Genomic DNA, 21,749 nt, shown 5'->3' with positions numbered 1-21,749 from the left:
ATATTATGAACATTTTTTCTCCTTTGACACAAGGATCGTACTTCCGCTGTAATAATACGCTTCCGATTGTCATCTCAGAACGTGATGTCGGGATGTAGCAGAGGTCAACGTAACTCTCTAACCTATTTGAAGACAAATCGACGTGATCATCTCAGATTTCTTTCTATCACTGTTTAAAACGTACGCTCGGCCTTACCTTGAAGTCCACAAAGTTCTTATACTCTCACTTTAAAAGACTTAAATCCCATAGGTCAAGTACAGGGACAGGCGACCAGTAGGTGATGGGGCTAAAACATGAAAAGACAGGCTCCAACAATTTGAATTAACCTCATTGAGCTGTAGGAGAATATGAGGTGGTTCAATAATGGCATTCAGCAAATTAAGTTCTCCAACGCCTACCAACACCAACATACTAGCAGAACATGACCACCACGCTGTTCGGGGTAGTCCATGAGAGCCTACACATCTCAGAACGAAAACTGAGGTACGCACTCACCTTTTTTTATGAAGATTCGCCCCTACTTGGAATGCTGTACAAGTCGAAGTGACCCAGCTCCCTCATTCGACAGCTTCAAGAAGTGAATTGATAAATACGTACTCATCCATGGATTACTGTCACTCTTAGACCATCCGTGCCTGATACACGTCTCATAATTTAAGATTGTTATCACTGTCACACATCAGTAACTACTTTCCGTCTTCCTTATTATCATCCACATTTTGTTCTTACACTTCGGTCTCCTTACACTATCCTCAATACCAACGAATTGACCTTTTTATCTATTTATTCGCTTATTTAAAGAATCATATCCTCTTATTGTTCGAGTTTTGATTTCATTATCTTTTACGTTGCAACCGATAGATCAACTTCCTGGTAATTTGATAGCTACTGGTATCTTGAATCCCTGCACAATCAATCAAATAAAACGATATACAAATTCACAAACAACTACCAAACTGACGAGAATTAGTGTAGTTTAGTGGCGAGACTACTACTCATTAAACAAAACCAAATGCTTGGAACCGTACCGAAACAACAAAAAGCGAGCTCAAAGAAATTGGGCCTTGGAATGTTGCGGTCAACATGAAGGCTACGTTACTTTGTTCTGTGTTTAAAAGGTTAGTCTATACATTTCCCCAAAATACCAGTTCATCCTACTGTAAAAATGTTTCTGTGGTGAGGATAGTATAACATAATATATCGGTCGGTCACATAACCATATATTCGTGACAGCCGAAAGTTTTTCGAAAAGCAGACGTGAAACACATGAAACTAACACCTAATATATAAGTACTTCACAACCGTATTAATTGTGTGGATGGTAATCATCACAAAATGCTGCATAATTATTCCCGCTCGTGAATTTTTTTCCCAAGTCACTTTTGTATCTTTACTAGCCAGAATTTTCAAAACTTATACGGACTACCGCTTTATCACCAGGTACTGTTTATTACCAATCCCCTCTGCATCAACACTTAGCGTACGTCCTACGACAGTCACAACTTTTTGTACTGTAGTGGATATTTCATAGATCAGGATATTCAGTAAACACTGGTCCTTCAAAATTGATACTTCCTAATCTCCGTATTGTAGAAAAATCCTGGGGAATTTTGGGGTTTCCTCAAAATCATACAAAAATCCATACGTTTCCACAAAGCCTGGTGAAATATGGGGGAAAGCCCTCCAAAATTTCCTAGATATCTGTTAGGTTTTAATGGTAACAAGATTTAGGTTTGGAGATTTGTGATTTTGACTTTTAACTTGGCACATTTGAGAAGTTATTGCGAGAACAAGATCTTTGAAACTTCAAGCGATAACGCTAAGCCTCCATTTCGTGGTCTGAACAATTAACCAAATCATTTGGTTTATCTTTAGTAATAACACCACTTTTCGTCATGTTACGTCAGCGCAAACCAATTTAAACGTTTTTTAGGTTTTTTGATAGAATTTATGATGAAGAGGCGATGTAAGATCAGGCTTTGAAACAGAAATGCTACCGAATTCAGTCGGTCTTAAATTTCATAATTCATGGGAATAATTTATATTCGTCGAACTTGTCACAACTCACTACAACACGGCGAGACTAAAGCAATTAAAGGCAAAGATGAAAAATGATGCACAATGGAAATAATAAACTAAGCGTAAAGTATAGAGCTGGAAAAGAACCAACTTTGTAGGGGAGTCAAATGTGTGGAACGATACTATATTCAGGACCTGAGAGAAAATAAGACAGCAGAACGATATTTATTCGCAAATCAAAACACATTAAAAACTATGTAGAAGCAGTAATGTAGTTTGCATAACACTTATTTGTAAAGTGTATATTGTGCGGTTTGTTCATTTTTCTCTTTAAAATGGTAGTATATTGGTTTGTATTTCTATGTTCGTCACTTCTATATTCCTTTTTAGCTTGTGCAACAACTTTAAATATATGTTCTAATTCATTTCAATAATGGCATCACCAACATTGATACTCGATATGGGTGGTGGATCACTGAAAATTGGATTTTCTACAGATCCTCATCCCAAGTAATTTTTGCTTTTTCCGTAGAATCGTCCTTATTTTCCAAAAGAATTATCGATAATTCCATTTTTAAGTCGAAAACGCTTGGTGGTCGTACATTCGTTGGAAACGAAATAGAACAATGCAATAATTTGTCGAGTTTATTTTGTGTCATGCCATTCAAAAAAGTGAGTATTGTGACGTTCCTGTTAGTCAAATGCTTCATTTACTCCCCTAGTTGACCGGGTTTTTTTCTATTAAGCTCGAAATGCTACCATTTGTTCGTATAACTAGTTGCCTAAAAGTAGCTTTTCCATAGGCATACGAATCCCAGACCCAAAGATGTAACCGTTTACTTCCACCACTCGCTCATAAACTATAAGCTGACGTCACTTAGTTTGATTTGTTCATCCTAGTGTTATTTCTGCCCATTATACAAAGAATGTGGTTTTATGCCTATATTATGACAAACTATTTATTTATTTATTTGAACACATAGATTTTGGTACAAGGGGGCACCAGACACATATGCGCCACACAACTCTCACTTGATTTGTGTGAGGGCTGTGATGCTCTTCGGGTGGCCAAACCGAAGCAGGTGGTTTCCTTAGGGGGCCACACCCGAAGCCTTCGACCTAAAGATCTGATCCACAAGGCAGTGGAGCATCATAAGAAGATGCAGTCCCATGGTAGCCGGTGACCAACGATTGGTTCATATGCCATTTGTTCCCTCAGGATACAGGAGCCCATGTGTACCATTGGTTTGGAATCAGGATTTTCCAACTCCCCTAGGTGGACTCCATGTCCATCAACCCAGTCAAAGCGCCGGACATTCGCTTTTCTTCGTCTCAATTTCGTAAACGTACTAGTATACATAACATCAACACTAATCACGTCTGATAAGATCCGGACATGGATTCAGAGGCTAGTCGGCTTTTATCAGCTTACGTCTTTTGTGGTTTAAGCGAGATGTCCGTCTACCAGTCAGAAGGGTGTGTATACTACACAGTAGTTTTCTCGGTACTGCTTTATGGTTGTGTAACATAGCCTTTAAAGATGGGGGATATTGGTAGGTTATTAGTATTTGCTTACTGGTGTTTTTGATACATTACTCTGATATCGTGGGACGATTAAATGAGCGGTGTTTGGTTTAGGCATAGGGTACTAGGTAAGTCCACAAATCGGTTTATGAAGTTACGAATCTTCATTGACTAAGATGGTTGGTACATATATTACGTATACCGATTCACTATCTACCTCAGTGCACAATGTTAGCCGGTGCAGGAGTGGGTTGGTAGAAAGCTAGAGACCCCTGAATCAAGATAGCATCAACCCATGAAGTAATTGACTACTAATTTGAGCTATCCTTGTAGATGACTACCCGGATGGGGTTCGCTTGATCACCATAACAAATGGTTGGGGATTTTTAGTGAAAAGATTCGAGGTCATTAGCAGTTGCACAGATGCACCTACTCTTTGTCTTCATTTAAAGTTTAAAGGCTATTCTATACCTTTTATTCCACGGATTCATTCTTCTTGAAATTTGTTCGTCTAATCTTTTCTATTATCGCCGCCTCTAATTCTGCAGCAGTTGCCTTAATAATTACACTTCACTGTGCTGATATTGTTTGAGAAACTTGACAAACTCATATTTTTGCCAGTCTCTACGTTGGTTCTGACTGATTAAACAGTGATATTACCAAAAAAGTGGTTATTAGTTCCAAAACTTCCTAAACAAATAGTAGTTTTATACCAACAGACATTGAATCATTTAGTCCTGCATGTGAGTTTTACAATCACCATATATGTACAAAATCCACTTATATCTGGTCTTATGATGTAGAGACAGTTCATAAACCTCTTGTTGGTTTCCATCAAGTTAATCTTAAGTACCTATTATCAGTAGTTTTTACTGCTCTTCGTCATTTAAAACAATAAATTTGTTTTCATCAGATATACTTCAAATAACTAGTTATATAGTGACTTAAATTTCACCATTATGTCCGGTAAATGGCTTAAAAGTCAATCAGTCCATCTTATTAGAAAATATCTTTGCTACCACATACATCATAATGCTAAAATCAGCCGTAGATCAAAATATATTTCACTTTCATCATTTGATAAACAAAAGTGAGTAAAATTCCCGTGCTTTTATAACTGTATTTGACTTTCATAGTTGCGCTCGTGTTTATTTATAAAGCGATTTCACGTTTTTACATGGATATACGTATTTATTTTAACTAAATTTCGCGTTTATTTTCCAGTGTAATTAAACATCGATTTTACGTTCCCTTATGATCACAAGTTGGTTCGCGCTCCATTCACCTATTTAGTTATGGGTGTGGACAACATCTCTGTAAAACTAGATTATAATTATTACAAGAGTCGCTTATTGTTTTCCATCATTATTAAAGGCTACATAGTAGCATGTTTATCATTTATAAAGGATTTGACGTAATCTATATCTTTTTTAGAAGAATCCCCATTCATTAAATATATACTTATACAGAACATTTCTTTATTTTTAGGGCTATATTAACAACTGGGAGGTTCAATGTCAAATTTTGGACACAACTCTTAAAAGCATAGTTAAAACAAACTCTGTAGGTAGTTTTTATCCTCTTATTATGTTTTTTTCCAGCAAAATTCTTTATCTGATCATAATCTAATTGTTACTGAGCCGTATTTCAACTTTTCATCAACTAAGGAAGCTATGAATGAAATCTTTTTTGAAGATTATCAAGTGGCTGGTTTGATCCGCACAAATCGTAAGTGTTAGTCCGATGATATATACATCTAACTGATTTTTTAGCTGCATTTTTAAGCGCTTACAAATACAGAAGTGAATCAGCTCAACGTCTTTCAAGATATTGTATAGTTATTGACTCTGGATACTCATTTACGCACATTGTGCCCATGGCTGATGGATTTGTTATGAAAGATTTCGTCATACGGTATTTACCTTTTCAATGAGGATTTCTATTGTCTTCCTTAAAAAACTTATTTTTAATTGTCTATTCAAGGCTAACAGTAGGTGGAAAAATTCTTACAAATCGTTTGATTGAAGCTGTATCCTATAGGTAAGTTTTATAATTGACTATGACTATAATTTTCTCTCCATAGACATTTGGATGTTCGAAGTGAGATATATATAATGAATCAGTGCAAAGAAGATGTATGTTATGTATCCACTGACTTTTGGCAAGATATGAATATTTCTCGGTGAGTCTTTTTAAAATATTGTCGTTTGTAATGTGGTACCGTATGCTTCATTTTTAGGAATAGCGGGGATTTCGTTTCTCGTCAATTATTGTATTTTTAGTACCATGCACCATCTTTACATGATTCTTATTTCAAAGTGATCACTTCCACATTAATTAAAAGGTTAAAGTATAAGACATTTCTATGTGTACAGCTAACCCCAAAAGTCCTCATTGTGCACAGGTATTGTGAAGCTCTCCGTGGTTAGTCACCACAACCTTCTGAGTATTATATTCATTTGTTAGTATGATCATTTATTTAATACCATAAACCCGTAGCATGTTTGGTGAAAATTATTAAAAAGTTTGAGGATATACTTATTCCATATGAACCATAGAACAAAAGGCAATTAAACCGTACTACTATTTGAGAACATCTCAATTCTCTGATTTTATTTTGAGCTTTTCGGTCCGATTCTTCACGTTGACGAAGTGGAGTTTAATCTACTTTGTTTTTTTCCTTCCTCATTAAAGGCAAACGAAACATTGTTTGACTTCACGCTTCCTAAGTGTTGTGTTTTTGTGTGATCTATTACATCATTTCATTTTTCATTTAATTTTGTTTTATCATATAAACAGTGCATATAATGATACTTCTTATAATGCTTAGCATCCTATAATTCACAAAATCCTACATTTATTTGAAATAATTACGAAAGATGTTCAATAAAAATATCTTTTTAGAATATGCAACCAAAAAAGACAGTGTAAATGCTGTTGATCATTATATTGAATAATAATCCCTTGTTCTGTAGATAGATAGCTACACACCTATCCATTTTTGTTGAGTGCTACCAAACTATCAAACAATATTTGTTAGTAGGTTTCTCGTCTATCTTTACTTTTTTTTTACATAGATCGAACCAAAAATCAAATAGCATTTTAAGAGAATATGTACTACCAAACTATGTCGATGTACACCGTGGATATGTTCGTGATCCGAATGCGGTGGCTTCTGAAAATAGTGGTAAAGATAAATCAGAACAACGAGCTTCCAATCTGTCACAGCAAGGATATGTATTGCGTTTGAATAATGAGCGTTTTACAGTTCCTGAACTGATTTTCCATCCATCTGATGTGGGCTATCAAGAAATGGGGCTTACAGAAGCTATCCATTACTTAATGAGTGAACGATTACCGGCTGCAGTAAGGCCAGGAGCTTGGGCAAATTTTATGGTTATGGGTGGTAATGCATGTTTTCCAGGATTTGCTGACCGATTGTAAGTCTTTATTAGGTTTTATGCGAATTCAAGTAAATTTTCTACTAAATTGTCATCAATATGGCTTTTCGTCATTCCATACGGTACATATGATATGGTGCTAAAATTAATGTTGTTATCTGTATACACTCATGAAATTTACAGCTGTCAAAAGCCAGATGAAACCATTGTTCTCAAAGTTCGGTGGAAATTTTAACTTCACTAAAGAAATTCGTTCTCATAAATAGGCGATTTTTACAAATATATTGATGAGTTACTTAAATCACGAATTAAGTAGCCAAATGATCTTGTATTAAAATATTTTTTTGATGGCCTTTGTATCGGACTGGATAACTGTTTACTCAATGTAATCAGATTGTGACAATACAAAATTTAAACTTGAAAGGCATTACAGTCAATTTAATGGGAAATATTTTAGATAAGATTATTTGTTCTGTTTACTTTCATTTATATATGAAAGTCAACTGCAGATACTCTTCTTCAATAGAAAAACTTATTTTCTCTTAAATAAATAAATTCCCGATTGGATTTATTCTCTGACGAGTTCAGCCAAATGTGTTTCTTAATCTGAATAACTTATACCCTAAAAGACATTATGTTTTAATCTTGAATTTATATCCATAAACAGATTTCTACCGACCATGTAAACGGGTTTTTAAGTAAAACATAGCTAATACTGTGTATGTGCTACTGATGTCGATATATATAAGTAGTATGTATCACCACTCGAAGTAGAATGCCCGGCAGCAGAAGGTTGAGAAACTCGAAGAGAAGAGAACGAGAACAAAGAGTGATTGGTATGGAAACAAGAAACAACAAAGTCTGAGACAATTGGTGGATATTTTGTAAATGAAATATTACTGTATGGTTCTCAGATTTTACTAAGAGATTCTATAATTTTGTATTCCAATACATTTGGATACCCCCACTCGTGTTCTCGCTCATTACAGTACATTTAAAGTGTTATGACGGCGTTATAAGCATGATTTTAATATTCAGTCGTAACTTAGTGTTAAAACTCTATTGCTGCTGAAAATTTTTATTGAGCTCCATTTACTTAGATTAACCTACTCTGCAGCCTAGAATTATTGTTCACTCTGGGACTCAAACACAAGTAAGTGGCTATTTAAACTCAGTAGCTAATTGGATAACACGATGACGTCCTATTCTAAAACAACTTGTGTTGTAATGGCTATATGGAGGCCATTTGTACAGGATGCATTTATGCCAACCAAGACTGGTTAGATTTTAGTCAAAAATATCAACAATGGGATTATCCAATCCATTTCAAATTGAATTAACGATATTAATGTTTTAAGCTAGAAATAATATCCCTAAATTTCTCACTATTTAGATAGATCACAAATGTTACTAATCAGTTCAATAGGGCTCATTGGTTTTTCAGCATTAAAATGTCAACCACTGTGTTCGCTGCTGGGAAACTGTCCTTCTAGTTTATTCGTAGCAGCGGGTTACTATTACTATCCCTCAAATACATATGCATGTACTTTTTTACATATAAAAATATAATTGTTTTGTGTTTAATAATGTAACCGGGATGTGAGTCAATCTTTGAAGCTCATTTACAGAGTCTCGTATTAGATCAAATTATACCTGCTCATGACTTGCAGTAGTTAATAAGTTTCATGTTATTAATACAATAATTTCCTTTCTTATCAGTTGTTAGTTTGATAAAATTAATCAAACACTAATAATCACACTTTAATGTCTTATCTTCAATTAGTAACTTCTTTTCTTCCATTTAACCATTACTTATGGAATATGTATATTTTTTGCAGAAATATCTGTTGTGATTTTTCTTTTGGTCTTCATGATTTGACGTATACATCCATCCGGTTTGTTGTATTCTCTATGACATGTGTGTTAATTTATTACCTATGAATACCTAACAATACAACGTGTGCTTGTGCATAATACACGTTGTAGACAAAGTGTGCACATTTGTGTTTATCCTTTTGTGAGGTCCGACAATGTTTTGTATGTATGTGTGTTTGTATTTAAGTCTGTTTGATATCCTATGTAAAAGAAAAAGTCCTTGTGACTTTTCTATCGATCGATGAAGTAATCCGAACATGTTGTATTAAGTTTGACGCTACTCACCAAAATAGGTCGTATAAGCTTTCTCCGAAAATTCTTCATGAAACAAGTAGTGCGTTGCATTTTGCTCTCTTATGTTCATCACGTTGATTGTGGTATAATAAAATTCGAATACCTTGACAAAGTCAATCAAATACTTAAGAACAGAACACAGACATCCAACCAAGGTTACAAATAAAAAGGTATAATAATAGATAATGAGATATCTGGTGAATTCCAAAATAATAATCAACACAAATACTCCCTGAAAGTAAGTGTTACCTTAATCACTAGTGACTAATCATATTGAAGCTCTTTGGGTTTTGAAAGGGTAGTTGTGGATTTTCCAACTAGTTACTGGCATTTACACATATGATAATTGTGATTAAATGATAGGTCGATTATGATCGCAGTTGTGTTAAGTCCAATGGCATAAAAACTACTATTCTCTTTATAGGGTTTTAACTCTATTCCTTAAGAATGTCATAGATGTAAACTGCTGAAACACGAAAGACAAATAACTGGCGTTTACTACCTAATTTCTTCAAGTCTATTCTTTGTTATCCATTTATGAAGAAAATCAAATTTAATTCGAACGAAAAGCACTACACATTGCTCCATGACATTCTTACCATGGTGTTTCTTGTTGATACTTCTCGTCAACTGATAAGTACTGTCCTTTACGATTGAAACCAATATTAGACTCATGTATCCCATCTATTTAAGATATACTAATATATAAATAGTAAATATCATTTTATACGGTCATACATTTTCAAATTATAACACAATTTCCCCGTACGAGTTAATCTTTTCTTTCAATATTAGTTTGGAGTTTCTCACTTGTTTATTGCTTCATTGTACGTGCAATCATACATATTGTTTTTTTCTAATATATTTCGAACATTTACTACTCAAGACAGTTTTAATTAAATATACTATTATTATTTGAAAAGCGACATTAGTCAGTTCTCATTATCTTTTATAAATCCTATCTGGGATGATTATTATTATTATTATTATTATTATTATTATTATTATTATTATAGATGATTAATCTTAAAAACGTTAAGAACATACTTCTAAATTATCTATGTATTGACATATTCAGTTTCTGTATATTAGTTGCGTGTTACGAACACTTTACTTGTCATTAATTCTTTTTTTTTATAATAAATTCGGTTAACTTGTTTATATTCCCTTATAACTGAAATTAATTAAGACTTTGATTTCGTATACAACGACAAATAGAGTTAACGTTTCACATGACACTAATATATCTACAAATTAGAATATGTCATTTTCACTTATGTAATGTAGTAATAAAATAATAGTATTATAATATCACGATAAATAAACCAATAAAATTTCTGATATTTCATGACTTAGGATAAGTCACTTCTTTTGAAAAGAAGAAAATCTTGATTTATACATGTATGTATCCGGGTTTTTTTTAAAAAAAGGAAACTTGTTGGAATAGTTTCTGCTGAGAATTCTATATTGTACTAAATATATAATATTGAATAAAGCTATTAACGATAATAATATACGATACATAAATCTAAATACTACAAGAAAATAAGTCAAATGTTTAGTACAAACAAAGAGGTTGAATTATGCCAATGTTATGTCATTCAAGTCGAAGGTGATTCTGTTTTATATAGTGCTCTTTCTATAATAATAATCACATTTCTCTTATATATTTTTCTGCATATGTTAAGAATGTTTCATCTCCAAGTAAACACCTATTTCGTAGGTTTGAATTTCTGTTTTTCTCTGTCCAAATTTTCTCACGGGTTTTTTCATTCAGATTTTTTGTCCAACTGGTTCCTCAGTTACCCAATATCTTCAAGCAACCTGAATAGCAAATTGCTATAAGTTCTTCAACTCTAAGTGAGGTTGAAAAGGCTATAAGCAATCTAACGCGAGGGTGAGCAGCAGGACCTGATGAACTAACCCCTGAGATTTTTACGGATAGTGGTCCAGTTTTATCAGTTAGATTAACTGAGATCTTAGCTAAACTCTGAGAACTAAAAGTAATCTCATCTGACTGGTCTTCATACCTAACCGTCCCAGTCTATAAGAAAAGACAAATATCCTCTTTTGACAATCACAGAGTAATCAGTTTAACTAATATAGTAACTAAAATGTTAGCCTCAATAATACTTCGACGTCTAACTACTGCTCGTGAGGAATAAACCCGAGAAAGCCAGGCTGGTTTCTGACCTGGACAAAGATGCATAGACAAAATTCATCTAGATTCGGACCCTCTGAATTCCTCATAATTCTCCTTATTTCACTAATCTATATTTCCTTCGATGCCTGATCTTTTCTGTTAACACTGATATTGTTACTACCTCTACTATTTCGGGATTCGGACTGACAATTTCATCTCTTTCTACATACGTATACGTACCAGGTCCTACGTCGTGACCAACTGACCGACTGAATTTCATTTTCAACGTGATAATAACATGCTGTTTTCCATTTACCTCTCAGTTCTTTTGATGTGTTAATCTTTCACCCTATTTGTAGAGTTATTGTAAATGTACACGTGTACTGTTTCGTTGAATCAGTCTTCTTTGGTGTCTACCAATCAATCTTCTTCATAAGATTTGTTTTTTGGGGAGTAGCCGACGTTAGAAAAGAAAGGCAGTTGTGAAATGCAGGTAGCGAAGCATAGCTAGTAGCTATTCATATTTTCTCTTAATATCCCACCATATATGAAATATCCGAAATTGTATTTGCAGAAAGTTCTTAAAATCTATTTATTCAAACTTGTTTTTACTGATAGTCTCATACACAACGTAAAACCTGGCAAATTTTTACTTTGGAGAGAAGTTGTAAATTGACCATACGATACTACCAAACATGAATTATTGAATTGGTTTAAGAAACTTGACTGAAGCACACAGTTAGTGGAAATGTAATAATCAACTCTATTAATTGTAATGAATGAATTCATTTCTTCTTAACATGTCCTCTTTTTATTGCTTGTGTTGGGGTTATCAATATTAGTTTGTACAATGGTCCCATCTGTTTGTTTTTTACATAAGGACACGACTTAGTTACCTTTTACCAATTACCTAAATCAATCCTTTTACAGTTCCAAACCAACTCCATACAATTTATGTCTTATAGTGTTATTATTTTACATACAAAGGGTGTGGTTTAGTAGATTGAATCATTTAACTTTCTACCATTAAATTCCAAGTTCTATTTTCTTTTTATCTACTCAAGTGTTTAAGCAGTTAGGTAGTGTTATTAACTTTTCTATTCATAAAACAAATTTCTATTTGATAAATAAGTTACATTAAGTTCAAGTTTTAAGATGTAACTCCATTATTACTAATTTGTTATTACCTTATTTCATTAATTTGTTTAGTCTAAATAATTTCATGTATTTCTATCATTTGTACAACCTTATTTTATCAAGTTAATATTAATGAATAAGGTCAATCATTCAGACTGTTTTTTTTTGTTGTCCGAGAAATTCATTACTAACAAAAATTGTTTGTTTTGTTTTGTTTTTTCAAATGAAAATCATGATAAACTTTTCATAAAGTAGTAATGTGTTCATAATTTCAAACTAATAAATTATCAAAATGGGTTTTGTGAAGATTTTTAGAAATTTCACTTGTTGAAATCATGAATCAATCGAAGCTAGACCACCATGGAAAACCTGGAAGCACTGAACGGCCGTTTCTTCCTAGTATGGGACTCCTCGGCAGTGCGTATCCACGATCCCGCACCCCGTGGGATTCGAAACCAGGACCTATCAGTCTCTAGCTTCAATTGACTCATGATTTCAACAAGTGTAATAAATTAAATGTTCATTTGATTTTTTGTTTTTATTTGTTGGTTTTAGATCATGAAATTTCTGAATTTTGAGCTATTTGTTTAAATTTGATTTTACATATTTTATTCAATATAACCATAATTCTTATTAGTTTACTTTCTTTTGAGAATATCATGTAATTGTTTGTTTAAATTGAATTTAATTAGATCAACTAATTACAGTTATCTTTTATTTCAGATAGAAATTATTTTATCTGTCTAATAGATAATTAATTGTTATCACACATGAATCTTTATATTGTACAGAAGTTATAAAGTTCATTTTATAATATCTGTGGGTATATAAGAATATAGATTCGAAAAACAGTTGCTAAGTTTTTAGTTGAATAAGTGATAACTTTACGACAATAATGTATGTGTATTATCTATTTGCTTATTTCGACTAGATTTACATTCTTTTGTAAATTTTTATTACAGACAAAGAGATATTCGTACTCAAGCACCTGATGATCTTCCAGTAAATGTCTTTAAACCCCCTAAGTAAGTTGTATTTTTCTTCTACTAACTCTCATTTTTAAGATAAATTCCAAAAGCTGCTTTTTGATTGTATCAAAGACTATGACATGTTATTTGGAGTGTTTTCTTCGAGTGGTATTCGTTGAGAATTTATAGTCTTCCTTTTTATTGGACTTCTCAGAAGACATACTTTTGAAAGAAATACCTGTTTCCTCCAACTTACTATAGATTCATCACTTTCTAAGAAATTCAATCACCCTCAACAACAAGAAATTAATCTTGTTGAGTGAAGGTGCTGATAAAGGGTGTTTCATTTGCTTTCGGAGACTTCGTCACTTATGGTGGTGGCTAGCGAACTGTTTGTTTAAACACTAAGCGCTTGCTTATCTCTCTCCATTTTAAGCCATTTACATGTCAAGATTATTCGAACGTCTGGTAATCAGCGACCAAGTTATTAGGTAGATATTTGTTTTGTTATTTCACGACTGAGATGTGACTATTAAAGTTGGGAAGTAGGCACTATTTTGTAATATGTATCTCTAAAGCACTTCTGTGCGGTTGGGACCACTAGCCTCTGCTGAATGGGTTGTTTTTCACATATTTTATATATTTCTAGCCAGTTCATACCCTAGCATAATATTTTTGGCTAAAATATGAACAGAATGAAAGAAAGTTTAGGACGACCAAAACAAAAAGTAGCATCAACCCATCAAGTCACTATGAATCTGGGTCGTATAAGTTTCCTCATTCGGATCAACGAAATACAGCTCAAAACTAATCGTTGTCTTAGATCCATCCACCTGTTTTAAAATGTTTTTTCCTTTGTCTTTCTTCCTACAGTTCTTTACTTTTACTGCATTATCTAGACCTCCACTCATTGTACTGATGGGAAATGCGATGATAAGGATGATCACAAACATTTTTAAGATCTGACCCTGTCTGTGGTTTTAAATAAACTTGTCTAAACTTTGATTCTGACTACAATACTTGCTGTGTTTTTTTGGTCGTCAAAAGTTGTCAGGTAATCCATAAAATATTTCTCGCTTCGGGTTAATATCTTTTAACGTATCTTCGGTTTCAAAATAACTTGTTTCCCAATACAGACTTGAACCCTCAGCTTTGTATCATTTGGCTCAGTGAATATACTGTGCATTTTTTTACTGGATAAAACGACTAATTGTTAAACCAAACCCAGTAAACATTCTTGTGCACTAGGTTACATATTTTTTATGATGAACGTTATGACTAGTTAAGTTTAGTGCCTTTTCACAATAATTGCCTGTATTTAACAGTTTCTTTTTTTGCTACTTTCGTTTTTCTACACCAACATTAGTCCTCAAACCTACGCTTGGGAAGGTGGTGTTTTGTTTTGTCAAAATTCAGATTCATTCAATCATTTCTTAGTTACGCGCAAAGAATATGAAGAGCAAGGATCTAGTTATTGTGAAAAACGATTCCCTATTTCTTGAATTTCTATTAATATTTATGCTTTTGTACAATGAGACAAAGAATATGTATAAATTTATTCAATATATATAGGAATAATAATGGTAACAACACATTTCGTTCTTGTGTCATAATCATCAGTATTCGTAGTAAACCATTTCGCTAAGCAAAACCGAATGAAAGTTTGTTTAAAATTATAATGAAATTAAGAAATTCCAGTTCAAAGAAATAAAACAGAACTAAGAATATCATTGTTCATTTAGAAAGAAAAAGAAAGAAAACAGAAGTAATATTTCACAAATAAAATAAACATTATCACGCAAGTACTGTTTTGCGCGTACATTAAGTGAGAGAGAGAGAGAAAGTATAAACACATCAGTTCTGAGTATAGTACATACAACATAAGAAAATAGCATAATCCCTTGATAACAGTTGTGTAAAAAGTTCTCGGATTTTCGAACTAGTCACTAATAATATAAATGAATAGTAGTCGTAGTGGCAGCAGGTAAAAAATGTAAGAATAATGATGTGACTTGCAGGAATCCTATCAGTTAAAAATAGTAAACGACAAATGTTTGCATACAGCTTTTCTTCAGAAAAGTAATTGAAATATATGTATGATGCAGCAATTATAGTTATAAATTATTAATTAAACAATTAAGACTGTCCGTATTATTATTAAATAAGTGACAGAGATCATTCTATAAATCATGATATGATACAATAGAATTATGGTTATCTCGGGGAAAACAGATACTTGTTATACTTACCAGCCATGTGTAAATAAACCACTGAGCGTTGAAAGAAAAAAAAAAGTAAATGTAAGAAAACATTAGTAGGCAAATTGATCTATTTTATGTTGTATAAATTGTACAGATTTATCTATCTTACAGCGTGAACAAACGAATGCTCCATGTTGTTTGTTGTACATTTGTACGTTTATTCGTTAAACAACAAATAATGATCATATAAAGAGAATTAAACATTATATCGTTGATGTATTTGGTACATAAATTGCAATATTAGCACTCATATGTTGTTTAGAAATAGAACAAATGAGAAAAGACAAGTGTAGAAATTTGAAGAAAAACAAACAAGGAAGACAACCAAATATAATTATTCTATACGTAAGGAAGGAGAAGATTAACAATGAAATGATTGTTACAAAGAAAAGTATGGGAGTGGGCTAGAAGTAGAAATACCGTCCAGTCCATTGTAATATATCTTCTTGAAATTGTATTATTAAAATTTGAATAACAAAATGTAATACAGCATTAATTAACAGTAGTAAAAGTGAATATTTTCTCTTATTGCACTTAAATGCATCTCATTATAATCACTTATCAAAATTATTAATTAATCCTTCAATTGAACATTACAAATTAAGACCATACAAACAAATAAAAAGAAATTGAAAAAGATTACAGAAACACTAATATATAATAATTGAATAAACATTACAAATATAAAATATGTTGTAATGTCATTTTACAAGAAATAATTAATAAATTAAAAATAATCATGATAAATGACTAACTTGGTCTTGATTTTTCTCAATTGTTCTATCTTTTACGCTTAAGGAACTAAAAATTACTAAGTATGAGATAATTATTATTGTATAATGTATATTACATGTATCATTAATACAAAGAAGAATCCAATTAATGCGAGGTACCATTAAATTGTGATGTATTATTTTAATCATAACAATCTTTTGCATAGAATAATTATTCACAACAATAATAAGGTTATGTTAAAGAGGTGTAAATCGTAATCCATATAGTACCAGATGGTAAGTGTATAAAATCGAAATTTCACAGTATGCTGTGGGCTTGACTAATAATTAATACAATATTTTTTTCCCTTTTTAAAAAAAAAGAAAGACTATTTCGAGAGAAAAAAGCTGGATGGTGGAAGTATCCATCCACTTCACTATGTGTTTGTGTGTGTAATTCATCAAAATAAAAATCTTCCTGGTGTAATTTGAGCATTTCGATAAGTTTCAGCTAAATAAGCAGCTTTTGGATCATTTTTTTCTGAATGTGTAGTATTATTATATAAGGTTAAATCTCCTCTCTGTGATAATTGTTCATTTAATTGTCCTGAATGCTGATGATGACTGTAAGAACGATTAGTTTGATTAAATAAATTTTGATAGTTTATATGTGCACTTGGTGGTTGTTGTGAAATGATTGAATGTTGACGATTCATAACTTGTGCTTGTTGTTGATATTGATGGTATGCATAAGCGGCAGCGGCTGCCGCTTCAGCTGCTGCTAAATTAGATACTTCATTAATCGAATGAACTAACTGACTAGCATTATTTGACTGAGATTGTTCTATAGATTTAGATAAAGCATTATGCATGATATTTGTTGTTTGATGTAAATGAGACGAGTAAAGTGGATTAATGCTACTATCAAGCACATTTGTAGCACCGGGATTATGTTCTGTATAATTTGTATTCGAATATTCACTAGTTGAATTATTATTACTAGAAAACATATATTCATTCAGTAATCGATTGTTAGATGGTACTGATAACTGTGTATTATACTGATTATTCCCAGTTGAATGATGACGAGACTGATTTTGAGTACATGATGACCCAGTTGGGTTGAATTGATTATTACGTAAATTTTCGGAATGGGCTTCTTGGAGCATAGATGAAACAGGTAATCCACCAATAGTTTGACTATCACATCGACCTGTAAGTATGAGAAAAATTAGTTGATGATACCACTAATTAGCCCAAACTACTTATTAATGCAACTACATAAAGCGTAAACTACTTACCGTATTAAGAATCTTTGAATAAGCTTGAATCGAATTTAATTAAAACTTCTATTTATTTTCAAAGTTTTATGCTTAGTTTTAAAACTATTTGATAAAAGCTTTGACTAAAATTTGACTTGCATACAACCCATTCATTTGCTTAAACTAGTTTCACTGAAATATTGAGTGAAAAAGTCAAACTCCTATGCCAAAGTGCCAGAGTAAGAATTATAAATCCAGTATTTCCTATGAATTACCACTAGCCATGAAAATTAATTTGTTTTTGTAGATCGTTCAAATTATTCACCTGCTTTCTGGAGTCTTGTTTAACTTATATGAAAGCATGAATAATTCAGACAAATTCGCATACAATTTTCAAAGTCGAACAAAAATACAACATAGAGTTATTTGCAAATTGTTTTAATAAACTAAATATATCACTAATGTGTATCAAGTCACTCTGTACAGGTTTAAAACAATTCATTTACTAACAGTTATTGCGTAGTAAACAATTAAGGCCTAAAAATACACAAAACTCTCTCGAGCTAAACAGGTCATCTATTTGAAAAAAGTTAGAAAACCCTAGATAGAATACTACAATCATAAATATAGACTAGACAACACCAATGATCCCATTGCAACTTACAGAAAAACACGGATATTCATAAAACTTATCGATAGCACTCTGGAATCCTTCATGCAAATTTTGACAGAACAAGTCGAAAAAAAGTAATTAATTCTCCGAATATACAGACTAATATAACGAGAAGAATTCCAAAGTCATTAGCTACGGTGTAACCACGACTCTCTTCTTTGAACAGTTAGTTATACAATATCTGGTACGACAGTTGTAGTAATATTATCTTGATGGCAGAATATAAGTTTAATTTTCCTAACATTTGGAATTAAATTAGTTAGTGAGTGGTTATTTCTTCTGATATCCCATTCAATTTAAACATAAGGTTCGATTTCATGAGTTAATTTTGATTCAGTCATCTCACTCAAGTGATATTTCATTTTGTATTCCTCACAATTTCCCCATACCAAAATCAATTAATTTTTCAAAACATAGAGACTAACAGTATAAAAGAGTTCGTTTTTTAGGATACACATTATTTTTTTCAAAAGTTTAAGTTACTGTAAACCTATCCTTGGATTTTAAGTAGCCCAAATTAAAATACATTTTCTCATTCTTGCATTCGCTGTTGAAATTATAAAATAAAACTATGTAAAATAAGGTGGGTTGTTCCTTTCCAAAATAATTCACATTTGTGGTAATACATATGTCTCATCTCTTTTTTCCATCGTTCAAAACATACCCGGATTTCTTCAGACGTCAGGTTATTCAAAGGCCTCAGAAACGAAAAGAAATTACATGTCACAAACTTATGGGCGATCACTGCTGAATGTCAAGGTAATTTCCGCAATACAGTAGCAATTCATTGATCGATTAGTAACTGAATAATTATAAGCTACCAAGGCGAGACTGACTTTAGATGATAGATCTTTAAGTACAATTCTACTGCCTGTATATTTAGTTCTCTCCAACTAATAATCGCAAAAGTCCGATTTCTGTGTGTATTTGACAGACTACGAATTTTGTTTATGTTATAGGCACATTTGATTTGTTCTCCGTGTAAGGAAATTCTCGTAGTAATAAGTAGAAACACCTAAATAAGAGGGTATCAGACTAAATTTGAGCAAAATTCATAAGAGATTTGGGCAAATAGTGGTAAAAAACTATCTGATTATTTCATAGTTTCTCATCCAGCTTAATATGTACATTTGTATATTCCCTTATTTTAACAGTGAAGCACTTAATAAAATTAGTACAAGGTTTTATAGTTACATACACACCACATCAGATCAATTGTCAAACTGTCAACAACAAAAAACAATGTTCTTAAATGCACTAATAAATCAGGTCATTATTATCAATAAAATCCAGGAGTGCGAATCTCTGTTTAAAAATTCAATAGTAAAAATAAACCCAAATGCATTTCGGTAATTTCAATTCTACTTACATAAGTGTACTAAGCTGGGCCAAATCCGATGGAAAAAATTAACAAAATTATTCAACTGTAATATCGAAGTAAAAGGTAAAATGTTGAACACAAAAAGCAATGACCAAAAACTAGTAGAAAACAGGTTACTTAAATGTTTAGAAACAAAATGTGCTGTTCTTGACACTCAAACTTATCAAAAATGCATGAACTGACCTTCAAATTTACTGAATGACAGATTTACCAATCGTAACGTCTAGAACTAGACTGTTGAACTAAGTGGATTTGAAGCTCCTCAAGGTTGAAGAGATAACCTGTACTATATAAAAAGCACAGAACCTAAGACCTTAACGTTGTACGTATTAATTTTGTAGTCCAATGAGAAACCTACTCATTCCAGATATATCCAACAAACTTGTTTAAAAAAACAAGATGTGGATTAAATCCAGAATATTCTGAGCACCTTAACCAACAATACAAGTATGTGTCGGATGCGATTCTCTCCCTCAAAATCCAAATCTTGCTTCAGAATTGGCTTGCGTCAGCGCCTGAATTATTGATAGAAATCAAAGTAGTTGAACGCATCAACCGCTTAACTTGTCTCTGAATCTCATCACTCCTGATAGTCTAGTGTCTGACGAAATCTCGACATGGATTCAGGAAGATCAATCGGCTTCTTCCAACCTGTGCCACTTGTGGTGTACGAGAGATATCTGTCCCTTAACCAAAGGAAGATCCTACTGCACAGCAATTCGCTCCGTTCGACTTTGTGGGTGTGAAACATGGACATTAAGAATTAAGTATTCGATCGTAGTATCTTCGAAGCATTGATCGTGTATCTTGGAATCACCGAGTGAGCAATACCTGAGTATACAATACGGTATTAGGTAAGGATGGGAGATCAATCGATGAGGTAGTCAATCTTCATCAACAGAAGTGACTGGGTATTCGTAACACATGTCCCAAACATCACTTACATCGATGGACGATGCTGTGTGTTGTTGGGACTAGATAGGTAGAAAACGAGTAGGGACGGTCAAACCAAAACATCTCATCAGTCCATGAAGTCACTGACAGTTGGATTAAGCCATATTAACATGTGTAGACCACCTTGTTGGGGTCTGTGTAATTATCGAAACCAATGTTCAGAGACTTTGAATGACGTGGCCCAGAATCGTTTGCAGTAGTTCAGCTTCCTACATTCTGTCTTCTCCTAGATTCGGACCCTCTGAATTCCTCATAATTCTCCTTATTTCACTAATCTATATTTCCTTCGATGCCTGATCTTTTCTGTTAACACTGATATTGTTACTACCTCTACTATTTCGGGATTCGGACTGACAATTTCATCTCTTTCTACATACGTATACGTACCAGGTCCTACGTCGTGACCAACTGACCGACTGAATTTCATTTTCAACGTGATAATAACATGCTGTTTTCCATTTACCTCTCAGTTCTTTTGATGTGTTAATCTTTCACCCTATTTGTAGAGTTATTGTAAATGTACACGTGTACTGTTTCGTTGAATCAGTCTTCTTTGGTGTCTACCAATCAATCTTCTTCATAAGATTTGTTTTTTGGGGAGTAGCCGACGTTAGAAAAGAAAGGCAGTTGTGAAATGCAGGTAGCGAAGCATAGCTAGTAGCTATTCATATTTTCTCTTAATATCCCACCATAGATGAAACATCCGAAGTTTTATTTGCAGGAAATCCCTAAAATGTGTTTATTCAGCCTCATGTTTTGTATGTGGGCTTGGATGCTGACCCGGTGCCGAAACTAAACCAGGTGTTTTTCTTAGGAAGGCCACTACCGAGCCTCGGTCACAGATGTTTAATCTACAAAGCACTGAAGTAATGTTAAGGGATAAGTTCATATGGTTTCCGGCGACCGAGAATTGGTCTATACGCCATTCGTTCCCTTAGAATCCTGAAACCCATATGTACTATTGCAAATAATGCACATACGTGTTACAGACGTTCAACTACATGAGCATATGCATACTATTCATAAAAGCGATTCCTACTTATACTTTCTCAATGAAGAAAAAGCTTAATGCTTTAAAGAATATAAATTCACTGACAATGATAAATAACTTATGAAGTCAGTCATAACACTTCATCTTTTCCT

General features: G+C 32.9%; 2 protein-coding genes across 3 annotated transcripts in view; one reads left to right on the top strand and one right to left on the bottom strand.

Moving 5' to 3' along the window:
* The first annotated feature begins 1,066 nt into the window (after window positions 1-1,066).
* Window positions 1,067-14,956, top strand: ACTR6_1 (Actin- protein 6). 2 transcript variants are annotated; one of them, XM_035729835.2, is made up of 11 exons: window positions 1,067-1,119; window positions 2,411-2,530; window positions 2,575-2,692; window positions 5,033-5,107; window positions 5,146-5,272; window positions 5,317-5,458; window positions 5,528-5,584; window positions 5,628-5,726; window positions 6,622-6,984; window positions 13,357-13,419; window positions 14,729-14,945. In XM_035729835.2, the coding sequence occupies exons 2-11, from the start codon at window positions 2,454-2,456 to the stop codon at window positions 14,862-14,864; spliced, it is 1,257 nt and encodes a 418-aa protein (XP_035585320.1). In that variant the 5' UTR covers window positions 1,067-1,119; window positions 2,411-2,453; the 3' UTR covers window positions 14,865-14,945. The 2 variants fall into 2 exon arrangements, with proteins under 2 accessions (XP_035585320.1, XP_051066566.1); XM_051216016.1 differs by having other exon boundaries at window positions 2,411-2,692; window positions 5,317-5,584; window positions 14,729-14,956.
* A 1,841-nt stretch (window positions 14,957-16,797) lies between these two features.
* MS3_00010924 (uncharacterized protein) overlaps window positions 16,798-21,749 on the bottom strand; it is a gene marked incomplete at both ends in the record, with an annotated part of 69,208 nt that continues 64,256 nt past the window's right edge. Inside the window, one exon of the mRNA XM_051219336.1 lies at window positions 16,798-17,549. Within this exon, the coding sequence (XP_051066565.1) occupies window positions 16,798-17,549 (752 nt within the window). The remainder of the gene's footprint in view (window positions 17,550-21,749) is intronic.

This window comes from Schistosoma haematobium, chromosome 4 (assembly GCF_000699445.3).
Source record: "Schistosoma haematobium chromosome 4, whole genome shotgun sequence".
NCBI classification, from domain to species: domain Eukaryota; kingdom Metazoa; phylum Platyhelminthes; class Trematoda; order Strigeidida; family Schistosomatidae; genus Schistosoma; species Schistosoma haematobium.
Note: the sequence above shows the minus strand (reverse complement) of the source record. Positions and strands in the feature narration are given on the sequence as shown.